The sequence below is a fragment of the Prionailurus viverrinus genome, chromosome A1, assembly GCF_022837055.1.
Source record: "Prionailurus viverrinus isolate Anna chromosome A1, UM_Priviv_1.0, whole genome shotgun sequence".
Taxonomy (NCBI): Eukaryota; Metazoa; Chordata; class Mammalia; order Carnivora; family Felidae; genus Prionailurus; species Prionailurus viverrinus.
Window position 1 is genome coordinate 237,235,864 of NC_062561.1, and position 13,068 is coordinate 237,248,931.

Sequence of the window (13,068 nt, forward strand, 5' to 3'; positions counted from 1 at the left end):
TACACTATGGAACACACCAACATACGCATAATGGGAGCCCCAAAAGGTGAGGACAAAGATGGCCGCACGCGCACACATCGCAGTAAAAATGTAGAAAGACAAAGACCGAAAGAAAATCGGGAGGGGCGCCTGGGTGGCTCAGTCGGTTGAGCATCCGACTTCGGCTCAGGTCACGATCTCGTGGCTTATGGGTTCGAGCCCCGCATCGGGCTCTGTGCTGACAGCTCAGAGCCTGCCTAGAGCCTGCTTCTGATTCTGTGTCTCCTTCTCTCTCTCCCTCTCTCTCTCCCCTTCTGTCTCTCTCTCTCTCAAAAATAAATAAACATTAAAAAATTAAAAAAAAAGAAAATCGGGAAATAGCCACAAAATAAAACAATAAAACTGCGATGAAATAAACAGCAGACTTCTTCTTGAGAAACAACAGGGGGCGAGAGGCAGGATGACATCTTCAAAGCGCCGGAAGGAAAACACAGTAACTAAGCCGTAACAAGAATAACAACAACCAAGACTGTCAACCAATGCTCTCTATCCAGCTGCTCGACGCCACAGTGGGATACCCCATGGTCATCAAGAGAGCTATAATCGAGAAGATGGACACGTGGGGGCCAGAATGTGGAGAAATCAGAAACCTCATACGATGCTAGGGGGATGCAAGGTGGGAGAGCTACTGTGGAAAACAGTTTGGAATTTCCTCAAAAATGTTAAACGCAGGATTCCCATAGGACGCAGCAGTTACGCTCCTAGGTATAAACCCAAGAGAAAAGAAACGTACGGCCACACAAGAATCAGGACACGGATAGCAGTGTTATTCACAATTGCCAGAAAGAGCAGAGACAATAATATCCATCAACTGCCGAAGGGATAAAAAACGTGGTATATGTGTACACGGGATTATTATTTAGCCATAAAAATAACGCACGGGGGCGCCTGGGTGGCTCGGGCGGTTAAGTGTCCGACACTTGGTTCAGCTCAGGTCACGATCTCATGGTTTGTGAATTGAAGCCCCGCGTCCGGCTCCTTGCGGACAGCGTGGAGCCTGCTTGGGATTCTCTCTCCCCCTCTCTCGGCCCCTCCCTGCTTGTGCTTTCTCTTTCAAAATAAGTAAACGTTTAAAAAGATAATGAGGTTCTGATGCAGGTTACAACATGGACGAAACGTGAACACATTATGCTAAGGAAAAGAAGCCGGTCACAAAAGACCATATGATGTATGCTTCCCCCTCCAGGAAATCGCCAGATGAGGTAAAGAAATCTATAGAGACTGAGTGTAAGATTGGCCCAGGACTGATGGGGCCTGGGGAAATGGGAACTGTCAGGGGTTTCCTTCTGAGGGGATGCAGAGTCTCAGATTAGGTGGTAGTGATCTGGAAACCTACTACAAACCCCTGAATTACACATTTCCAAGGGAGGGGGGGGGGAACGATGTGTAAACTACAGTCGATAAAGCTGTTTTTTTAAAAAAAAAATCATACTGGGGTGCCTGGGTGGCTGAGTCAGATAATCATCCGACTCTTGATTTCAGCTCAGGTCACGATCTCACAGTTCTGGAGATCGAGCCCCACGTGGGGCTCTGTGCCGACAGCGCAGAGCCTGCTTGGGATTCGCTCTCTCCCTCTCTCTCTGTGCCCCTGCCCTGCTTCTGCTCCCTCTGTCTCTCGCAAAATAAATAAACTTAAAAAAAACAAAACAGTACCTATGTTAGTGTGGTCATTGGGCTAAGTGAGATAACAACAGTGAGGCTATTAGCCAAGCATCCGGCACAAAATCCACAGTAAGTTAGCCCGGTTCTTCCGCTCTTGTCCTGGCCATGGCTGTTTCCCGTGCTCACTAGTACAGTCATTCTTGAAAGGCACCTGCTGTGCCCACACATTTACACACCCATGCTGGTCACCACAACAGATCTGTGATGTCAGTTGGGTAGGGACACGGCAATTACACACACTGCCTTTTTTTACAAATAACCTTCAGGCGCCTGGAGGGCTCAGTCAGCTGAGCGTCCGACTCCTGATTTTGGCTCAGGTCACGATCTCACGGTGTATGAGATCGAGCCCTCCGCCTGGCTCTGTGCTGACAGTGCGGAGCCTGCTTGGGATTCTTTCTCCTTATCTCTCTGCTCCTCCCCCACACGTGCGCTCGCTCTCTCTCAAAATAAATAAATAAGCACTTAAAAATAAAATAAAATAACCTGATGCAGTGAGATGAGAAATATTTTGAGTCAAGACGCTTGGTGGAAGTACTGGGACAACTTTAAAGGTCTTTTTAGGGTTTACAGATGGGGCAGCGGAGAACTCCATGATGGTGAACGATGTTAGGAATCTTCCCCGGGGCAGCCTGTGACTCCTCCATCGGGCATCACGCCCAAGTCTCCTATGAAGATTCGGCTTGGACAAACTACTCCAGGAACCTAGGCTGAATCTGCCACCTCCCAGACGCACCCTCTCCGCATCTCCTGGCGCCTGTATTTTCCCTCCCGTCATCACTGCGGTGACATCACCTGTGTCCTGGCTCTCCCATCAGACAACCGGCCACTCGTGCCCGGCTCTGGAAGGCTCCAGCGCCGCCCCGTTCTGAAGCTCATTCGCGTCTCCCAAGATCCTTGGGAAAACAGTCATTTTAGTCTTGCAAGAACAGTTGCTTACTATAAATAGGACCACACCATCAGCTACTCACTTTGACAGTGTTCCTCAGACCCGTTTACCAAACAACGACAGCCAAGGGCTCCCACACTCAAACTCCGAGAACCTGGGGACAAAACTGCTTATCGGTTTGCAAACTGCACCGTCTCACAATTGTCAACCAAGTTCTCCAGTTGAAGACGTTAAACTCTTAGTTAAGCGATATAGTTTAACTTCAAGGTAACAGTCCCACGCTGTAGGGAGAACCAGGAGAACGGAGTATGGGTGATTTCTCCACCACCAGGGATCTTGTTTGCATCATGCTCTCCACTAGAGTCTGCAAAGGGGTGTGAGGGACAACGGGCAAACAAAAGAGAATTCTACAGGCAGCTGCCTGCCACTCAATAGGTGGGTCGACCAGAAACACTGGGGGAAAAAAAAAAAGCTTAACTGAGATCTACCTGGAACTTTAATTAGATCCTCCCCCCCACCCCTAATAAAAGAAGCCCTCATCTAATGTAACACCATTTTTCTTCATATCTTAAGAGATCTGAATGAGAGATGGGGTAGCCATCCATCAGGAAAGAAATAACGGACTTGGCACCCAGTTGAGGGACATTCCCATTCAATATTTTTTCTTATCTGGCTAACGACAGAGGACTTCGTATCCTCCCTTTTTCTTCTTTAAAAAGCCTTTGATTTGTCATATGGCAAATGCCCCTGCCCCTCACACTCATAAGTCTAGTCGAGGTCATGTTTGTAATGATCCTCTACAGACAAAATATCAGCGAAGCTGGATTTAATGGGTTTGGAAGATGAACGGTGAAGGCATACAGATTCCTATTCCAGTGACCGAAATATTAAATTCCAGTGTTCGTTATCCAGAGGAGTCTTACTTAAGTCTGCACCCCTGCCGGGGCCATGGGAAGCACCTCGCCCAAGCTCCGCAAACAAATCCAAGGATATGAGTTCTGAAGGCACGGCGTGCCTCCCTTCCACACAGATGGCTTCCATTCCAGGTCTGAGCTTTCGTTAAAAAAGCCAAGGAGGAGATCTCTTCCTTTAATGCATTATATGAAGAGTTCTAGCCCTTTAATTAAGGGAGATCTGTTTTTCTTGGGAGAACATGGAAGAAATCACCCACACCGTCTTCAATCATAAAAACTATGCCAAATAACCGCCAAATCCTTGGCAAATCCCGGCTGTGATCACTCTCAAACCAGAAGCCCTTCACAAATTAGGGTAGACACGGGATCAACCCATTTCCCATTCCCCTGAAAAGCAAGTGTTAATATTGTTTGGCAATTTTTAACGGGATTTAGCATTTGCACATGTGTAGAATTTGAAGGGATTCAAATACTTGGGCATCCGATACTCACACTCCCATACACAAAATCCTTCTAAGATGCAGAGTCTGAATTCCCTCTTTCCAAAGGGAGAAAGAAGCTTAAGACAGATGTAAAACATTTTCTGGAAATGTAATAAATGTTCAAAATGTGGTCAAGACCTTAAAACGTGACCACACATCTTCACTCAGCTACCTAAGACGCATCTCACTCATCTGTGTCTGACAGATTAATGTACTCAAGACTCCAAGTATCTACTAAGCGTTTCTTGCTTTAAAATATGGAAATATTTCAAGAAAGTTAAATGACGAGGCATTAAGATTTTGGCTTGGATCAGCCTGAGGGATGCCGGTATCTTCTCAACTTGGCTGGATGCTCCTTAATGAAGGGACCAGCAAAGGGGACCCCCAGAGGCATTTAAGTGATGTTCGATGTCTAAGTCCGATAGAGTAAAACCTTGGCTTGTGAGCAGAATTCGTTCCAGAAACGTGCTTGTAATCCAAAGCTCTCATACATCCAACAGAATTTTCCCCATAAGAAATAATGGAAGCTCAGATGACTCCACAACCCAGAAAACATTCATATAAAGTGATTATAATCCTGTAACATAATACAAAATATTAAATAAAATACAAAATATAAAGAAAAATAAGCAAATTAACCTGCACTTACCTTTGAAAACCTTCGTGGCCGGTGTGAGGGAGACAAGAGACGGGGCGGGGGGGGGGGGGGTATTGTGTCGGACGACATTCACCATCACTAACGGAATCACTGCTGTCTATCGGCTCAGTAGAATCTTTTTCTGTTCCTGTGACTTTAACAAGGAACCTATCTAATGACCTGGAATGGAGCAAAGCATTCCTAAGCTCACTGTTGTCTGGAAAAGCAAAGGACTGTCCATAGGTTCTCTGAAGTGACAAAAAATCCACCACTGCCAGTTGGGGGCACCTTCCAACGTTGTGAAAAATCACCAACGTCTGCCACACATCATGGCCGGAGACTGAGCATCCGCGCATGGGAAATGATCACCCACAATCCCTCAGAGAGACAGAGAGAGACAGAGACAGAGAAGAACCATTGGCTCAGTTGTGACCATGTGACATCTGGCATCACATACCACTCATATTGTGAAACGTTGCTCATTGATCAAATGGAAATTTCTTGGGGCACCTGGGTGGCTCAGTCAGTTAAGGGTCGACGTCAGCTCAGGTCATGATCTCACGGTCCATGAGTTCGAGCCCCGCATCGGGCTCTGTGCCGACAACTCAGAGCCCAGAGCCCGCTTCTGAGTCTGTGTCTCCCTCTCCCTCTGCCCCTCCTCCGCTCGCGCTCTGTCTCTTAAAGATGAATACGGGTTTAAAAAGTAATTAGAATTTATGAGAAACGCTTGCTCGTCTTGTGGAATACTCCCGGAACGAGCTGCTCGCCATCCAAGTCTCTACCGTGCTAAGAAGATGGGGAACATGCCCAGAGAATCATCAGTCCAGTGAGACCTGCACTTCCTGGCCACAGCTTCGTCACATTTGGAATAACACCCTAACCTGTAAGCATGCGATCCTGGACAGAACGACACGAGTAAAGGGCTTTCAAGCAGCCGATCAAATAATCAACCCGGTCCACCAGGGGACTCGTGTTGGTCTGTGCAGAATGAAGACATTTCTCCAGAATGGGCCACAGCCAAATGGGCCCAAGGCGACGGCATCGCGCCTCGGAGACAGCGCTCCTTGACAACATTCTCCTGCTTTCACAGATCAGCGAAATCTGCCCTGCGATGACGGAGGAGTCAGCTAGACGACCTCAAGGGACATCTCATCGCCCTCCCCCTTCACACACGCCACTGTCCCCGTCACCTCACTGGCGGCGGCGGGTACTCACCAAACCTTTGCACGTTGAAAGAGCCACCGAGGAATTTTTGTGGGATCGTAAGGAGCCTTGATAAAAACAGAAATCCTCGGGCGGGAAGGCGTGCACGGACTTGGTGCCTCCCTTCCCCAGCGTCTGCACCATAAATCCAGGAGCCACCAGGTTGGACGCTTTCAGCTCCATGTGGAAGTCATGCCTGAAGCCCTTTAGCCGAAGGTGAAGAGATTCAACCCCGAGCTGGGCCAGCGCCCTCTTCCTCCTCTGAGGGTGCGTGATTTCATGCGACACGTAGTCTCCGTTGCGGTCAACCTCATAGGGGGACACCAGCTCGTATTCTGAAAGACAAAGACGGGGCTTGGCTGAGTAATTTCAGAATTCTAAAAAGAACCTGGGAGTCAGTCTTAGAATGTAATTTATTGCCAGACGACACTCCCTCCGGGTAAAACACGACGGAGGAAATTTGCAGCGTCCAGCCAACCTCAGATCTCCGCCGTGGGACGCAAACAATCAGAGTCAGAAGGGAAAGCCTTCAAAGTAGCCTGTAGGGAAGTCACTGGTGCCCCATCACGGGCTAGTCCCAGTACGGGAAAATCTATGACACTTCAAAGGCAAAACAGATTACAGACCCAGGAAATTCAAAAACGGGACATGTGGGGTTCCATTTCATAAATTTCACCTTACGCTCATGATGATATGTAATCGTTTATGGTTCTAAATATTCTTTGGGTCACACTTTTTGTTTTTTTACAACCATCTCCATTGAGCTGACGAATTTTAGCTTCAGAAAAGAGTTATTAAAAAGGCACATCTGATGGGCATTCCTTGCTGCTTAATATTTTAGTATTTTCTTGTGAAATCGAGGAATCCCGTAAACCCTACGCAGACATATTCCGGGTTTCTAGATGCTAACATTGGGAAATGCTCCTATGTGGTTGCTCCCACGGAAAGGCGTGGTGGACCCTCTCGTTGGCCTGAGTTCTTGGCCAACCACCAGAGTCCACAGCCCAGGGTCTTTCCAGACACTCACCACAATCCTCTGCCCATTCTGATTCACAGGACTCGAGCCTAAAACACGTCCGGACAATTTTTGGAAAAGTCCGGAAACCCCCGAGGGGCTGTCAGATCTCAGGGCCCCCTCACAGGTCTGCCGGGTTTCAGTCACCGACGACCCCCCAGTTTTGCCTTCTCTGTACATCTGAGTCAGTTTCCCCGCTGTGGGATGCACAGAAGGAAGGTTCCAAGCTCCCTTCGTTACCAGCATGTGCCGTCAGGAGACTGCTGTGATGGATGCTCAAGAAGTGGGGCCCTCTTCTGCCCTGGCAGGAGTTGGACATGTTTCTTGGAGTCGTAAGATACAATAAAACAGAATCCCACAGAAATGGCACTTGGTCAGAAGCAAGGGGTAATTGGGTAATTATTGTTTCTAGAAAAGTGAGGTTTTGTTCTCAACCGATGTCTTTCTACACAGGTGCCTGATCGTGTGTCCCTGTGCCGTCCGGCAGGTAAGAGAAAGTTACTCTGGAAGGAGCAGGCAGCCAGTGACCGTTTGTGGGTTTGGAGAGGGCAAGGGAGGCCACGGATGGGAAGGCCCTGCCTGGAGCCCCCCATGCTGAAGCCTGGGGCTAGGTGAGCGTCCAGGGCCAGGCAGCCAGCCCCATCAAGTGGCGGGTTAACCAAAGTCTGGACAATGGCCTCTGTGTCTCCAGGGATGCGGTCTCCTCCAGTCAAGACCTTTTTTTTTTTAAGTTTATTTATTTATCTCGAGAGAGCAAGAACAGCAGGGGAGGGGCAGAGAGAGAGGGCAACAGAAGATTGGAATCAGGATCTCTGCTGACAGGAGACAGCCCGACGCAGGGCTCAAACCCCCGGACCTTGAGATCATGACCTGGGCCAAAGCTGGGACACTTAACCGAGTGAGCCACCCAGGCGCCCCGCCGGTCAAGAGCTTTGACAGGCGACTCTTCTGGGCCCAGTGCTAGGCCCACGGGCTTGGCCCTGCCACGCAGGTGAGAACGGGTGCCCTGAGGGTAAGTGGGGAGCTGGGCCGCACGCAGCAGGGTCTGGAGGACGACTTGAGCCAACCGTCAACTTCGACGTCAAGGCGGGGCATGTGTGTCCCGCGGGGCAAAACACCCTGGAATTGTTTCACAGTTTACCAGGGAAATGAGACAATAAAACAAATCTGGTTGAACCGCAGGCAAGGACAGGAGAAAGGGGGAAACAGGTCAGGGACTGGCCGGTGTATGCGACGGCGGCCGATCCGGGGTGGCTCCGAGGGGCAGAGCGCAAAGCCCCACCCCACCCGCCTCTTGCCCAGCTTTCCGGGCCGAGGGGAGAGGCCGGTGCCAAGCAGCGGTGTGGCCTGGCACTCTTCCCCCTGCCTCCCGGGGCTCTCAGGGAGCCCTCCCCACCTCACCCCAGCCTATGTGCATCCCAACAGAGGCCGGGGAACACTAGCTAATCAGCACAACTACTGCGCGTAAAAGATGATTACCACTTTCAAAACATCAAACTGCTTCCAGATGCCATCAGCCCTGTTCTTCTGACCTTTGTTTTGGAAGTCACGTAACATGCATCCTGTATCTGGAGGGGACACTGGATATCTACGCTCAAAATAGCATCACTGATAAGCCTCTTTTACATAAACACATCCAGGGTCCTGTTGACAAGTGCAGGACCTCCAGCTATCTGAGGGGAAAACACGAACGGCCTGGTGGATGGCATCTGCCAGTTCCCCTGGGGTAATACCCCCACCGTGGCTGATTTCCACGTGACGTCACTCAACACGGAGCGTGGAAAGATGCGCCCCCGGACCTGCACCTGTACCTACGCACATCTCCCCACACGGATACGACTGATGTAAATAACATCGAGAGCACAGGTAACAGTAAAACCTAGTAAAACAATTATAAGGGAGGAGCGTTGAGTCTTTTCATTTTGTCTTTAATAGGATTTATTTCACGGTAACTATATCTTAATTTTATTGGAAAAAGTTTAGTGTTTATTTTTATTTTTGAGACAGAGAGGGGCAGAGCATGAGTGGGGGAGGGGCAGAGGGAGAGGGAGACACAGAATCCGAAGGAGGTTCCAGGCTCCGAGCGGTCAGCCCAGAGCCCGACACGGGGCTCGAACCCACGAACCGCGAGATCGTGACCTGAGCCGAAGTCAGACGCTTAGCCGACTGAGCCCCCCCGGGCACCCCATATACTTTAATTTTCAATGACCAGCTCGGCAAAATTTCACAGAAAGTGACAATCCGCTCTGGAGGGCTGGTACCTGTTGGCCTCAGGACACCAGCTGTGCCAACAGCAAAGCCACTCTTTGGGATTTAATGACGATCGGTTCCCAAGAGGCAGGGAGAAAATGTTCGATGGAAGAAGATTTGTTTTCCCGTTCAGTCTGCTGATTCTCAGCCGGAGTGATTCCCCTCCCCCTCCCCCAGGAGACAACCGTCAGGACACGTTTCTGCTTTGTCAGGAAGGGGGAGGGGTTTCTGCTTTGTCAGGAAGGGGGAGGGGGACAGTGGCGCTCCTGGAATCTGGCCACTGAACCCAGGGATGCGGCTTCGTATTCTCCGATGCCCAGGCCCAGGCCGGACCTCCGCTACAAAATGTCAATACCGCCAAGGTGGGGGGGGATCCTGATTGAGCCCGAAAGCCCTGCTTACTATCAAACGTGTACTCTCGGTTACATATAAATGAACGCGGAAAAGGTCACCGCTAAAGAATTTAGTGAATGAACAGAACAAGCACAGCATCTCATCATACACGCATTACTGTCTGGAAAAAGTCAATATACAACTGCAGTAATCTGAAAAAATTAACTTCTGAGCTTAGGTTTTCAGATGATAACCCCCTCAGCTGTCGGCTCGCGATTTCAGGAAAAAAATGGGCGTGATTCCTGACATCCCGAGAATCCTTTAAATTACACCTGTGTCCCCTACACATTTGGTAAAGGAGGACAACATCGCGTACGGCTGCTCCTGTCAGTGGTCACAACTGCCTGATTTCAAGAGGTTTTCTGACCACAGCATCAAGTCTAAGCCCGCTCCGGTTTCAAACTCAGTGCGGGAGGTGTGGACCACCTGTGAGCACGCAGGGCTGCTTGGTACCAGCGGCCGAGAGCGGATCCGAACCTTGAATCCCTACCCCAGGATTCAGTGACGTCACATCCGTAGCTTGAAAGCCACCAGGGAGCAAGTATTTACCCCTTGGGAACCAGAAAATATTACAGATCTGGGCGCCCCAGAGCCCGCTGTTAAAGATTTACAAGCACACCCCAGGTGAACCTGAAAGGCATTGCCCTGTCTCACGTTACCTGGATGTTTGAATGTAAATCGATATAATCTCCCAATGCACACACGCACACAACAGGTCGATTACGCACAATGAAACAAATTTCTAAAGAACGTCTACACCTTGCCCTGCGAGAGGAACTTACTGGAGAAGTAAAAAGCTAAGGAATCTGTGATGGTCTCAGCTCTTTACCGGGAGCCGCTATTTTTATCACAAAGGTCAATTTGTAGGCAAAGCATTAAAATCTCCTAGTAGGGAAACACCATTCTGAATCAGCCAAAACGAAACGGGTGGACTTAACGTCTGAAAATAGTTTCGTTGGGCACGGCTGCCTCGCAGAAGAGACGGGCTTCTCTTTCCTACTGCTTAACTGCTCCAGACACAGAGCAAAGTTTGCAATCACCGTGTGAACGACGTGTTGCTTTAAACAAACCTCACGGCCGAAAGAGGGAGTCCAAAGCCAACGTGTGTCACCGATACCTAGATAACCGAGCAGCACCCGCCAAGTGCACCCCGGCTCTCCTGTTCTGAACAGACACAGGTGACCTGCTCGGCACAGTCTTTTCCCTGCTGGTAGGAGAGCCCTCCAGTGACACGCACAACTCTCCACTTAGCCGTTTGCAACTAAAGACCTAAAACACGCAGAGGGTGGGTGTGAGGTGGGAGTGTATCCGCTAGGCTAGAACTTCACCGATGCTGGCTCACACCTTCCCCCTTCTGTTTCCGAGCAAGCAAGGTATGTGGTTGTCATGGAAATGCTAGGCCTGTGACACCAGCTGATAATGCCAGGTGACTGGAGCCTCATGCCAGCCAAGCTGCCGTCCAGCTCCCGGGAGCCGGCCTCGGCCACGAGCAGCGGACGCACACTCGGGAAGGGAGTCTTTGACTTCTCCTTCTGGACGTGGTTCTCTGCCTATGATGCTCTCACCTAAAGACCACTTATTTCCTATAAATGCCGTACAGTGATCTGAAAATCTCCTGAGACTTTCATGATTTTGGAGAACTAGAATTTTTACAGAAGTCTTCTTTTAAAAAGTGTCTCTGGAGGGACAATCAAATACAATATGGACAATTACATCATACGGGAAACATGAAGGAAGGCAGGGGCCAGACCAGACCAAGAAGGTGACCTTTAAATAGATAATGACCTTTCTCTAGCAATTACACAGCCCTAAGTCATTTGTAAGGATTTCCTATCACTTACATCTAGCGCCCTCTGGTGGTCCTGAAAAGTCTTCTGTTCCCAGCGTCTGTCTCACCGATGGCTTCATTTATAGACTATTCATGAACTCTCCCAGCAAGAGAGAATCCAAATAGGTAATGCGTGTGTCCAACTCCTGTCTTTACCAAAGGTTAAAAACTATATTCAAATATTTTGAGTTATTAACTGTAATCTTCTGGATTTTCTGAAAATATGTTGGGATAATCAAACCTGGTTCCTCTAAAATACTGACATTTGATATGGCAACTTATTGTTGGAAATGTTGCAAAGCACTGATATTAAACAAACGCCAAGGGATTGGGTTCAGATAAAAAGCGCCTAGAGGCCGACATCCCGCACCTGCCTTCCCCTTTAACCTAACGGAAGGCACGAGAAATTTACAAATGCAGCAGTGAAACCACAGTCTGCAAATGAACCAGACTCATGGCTTAAGGCGCAGCATTGCTTAGGAGGTCGCAAACGCTAATTACCCTTCCCGGCACTGTATTTCAATTATGTCCCAACCCTTGAAGACCATCCACTTTCACCCTGACAAGAGTACTGGGCAAAAATGGCTTTCTTTTGTCTCCTGCCGTTTAGTCAAGGGCACACAGAGAGCCTTCAATCTAAACAGCCAGAGGAGGACCAGGAGGGGGTGAGGCGTGGAGAAAGGAGTCCCCTGCGCTTTATAATTTCTTGGATGCCTCAATTAGAAATACCTTTAGATTACTCCTTGCTTTTGTAAATTTTCTTATTAAATGCGCATTCCTTCTTTTGTTGCTATTGCTTATGGCAATTACGCTGGTAAGCGCTACTGTTCCACAAGGGAATACAATATAAATATTGGTGAAAGTCGACTCCCAGGTGCTCGCTCACAAGGCGAGAAAGCGCGGCTCATACTATGCGTGAGTTTGGAGACTAAGGAGCATTCGCAGCGCCTGGTAAACTAGCAACACCGGCAGCTATTTGGTGAGGACTGGGACCCTCCTTCCCCGCAGACTTACCGCCCTGTGCCATCCAGGCCGGCCACTCCGCGGACTCGGGAGGTCGCCGGCCGCTCGGGCTCCCCGGCGAGGCCGCTGCGGGTCCCACGGAGCAAGCAGGTGCCTGCTGGAAAAGAGCCGCGACACCTCGGTGAGACCCGGGCCGCGCGAGGGAAGCCGCGGGCACCCGCCCCCCAACCTCCGGGGACTCACCTGCACAGCCACCTGCGCCAGGAGCAGCGCACAGAGCGCCGCGCGCCCGGGGCCCCGCATGGCCGCGCCGTCCCCGGCGCCCCGCGCCCGCCGTCCGCGCTGCGCCCCCGCGGGGAGAGCGCGCGGCTCCATCCAGGGGCGCTCGGAGGGGCCCCCAGCCGGGCGGCTGCAAGTGGGCACCGCGGAGCCGAGGCGCGCAGGAGCCTCCCCGCCGCGACTCCGCCGCCCGCGCGGGGTTATCACTGCGGCTCCGCGCGGCGCGGGGGGCGGGGAGGGCGGTGGGGCACCAGCGCGCACCGTGGGAGAGCCGCGGGAGGAGGCGGGCCACGGAGGGGAGGTGGAGAGGACCGGCGAGGGGAGGGGAGCGGGGAGCAGGAGGGGCCGGAGCGGCGGGGTGGGGAGCCGGAGGGGAGACAGGAGGGGGAGGGCAGAGGCCGGAGGAAGAGGGCGGCGGGGCGGGGCGGACGGGAGGAGGGCCGGGAGGATCCCCGCGCTCCCAGCCCGATTCGGCGCCTCGCCCGCCTCCCCGTGTGCGCGCGGGCGGAGAGGTGGC

At 50.9% G+C, this 13,068-nt stretch overlaps 1 protein-coding gene across 1 annotated transcript in view; it reads right to left on the minus strand.

Moving 5' to 3' along the window:
- The window catches only part of ADAMTS16 (ADAM metallopeptidase with thrombospondin type 1 motif 16), a 160,268-nt gene extending 147,693 nt beyond the window's left edge, over nucleotides 1-12,575 (minus strand). Inside the window, exons 1-3 of the mRNA XM_047857701.1 lie at nucleotides 12,516-12,575; nucleotides 12,324-12,426; nucleotides 5,836-6,158 (exon numbers count right to left, since the gene is read on the minus strand). Of these exons, the coding sequence (XP_047713657.1) occupies nucleotides 5,836-6,158; nucleotides 12,324-12,426; nucleotides 12,516-12,575 (486 nt within the window). The remainder of the gene's footprint in view (nucleotides 1-5,835; nucleotides 6,159-12,323; nucleotides 12,427-12,515) is intronic.
- Between the last annotated feature and the right edge of the window lie 493 nt (nucleotides 12,576-13,068).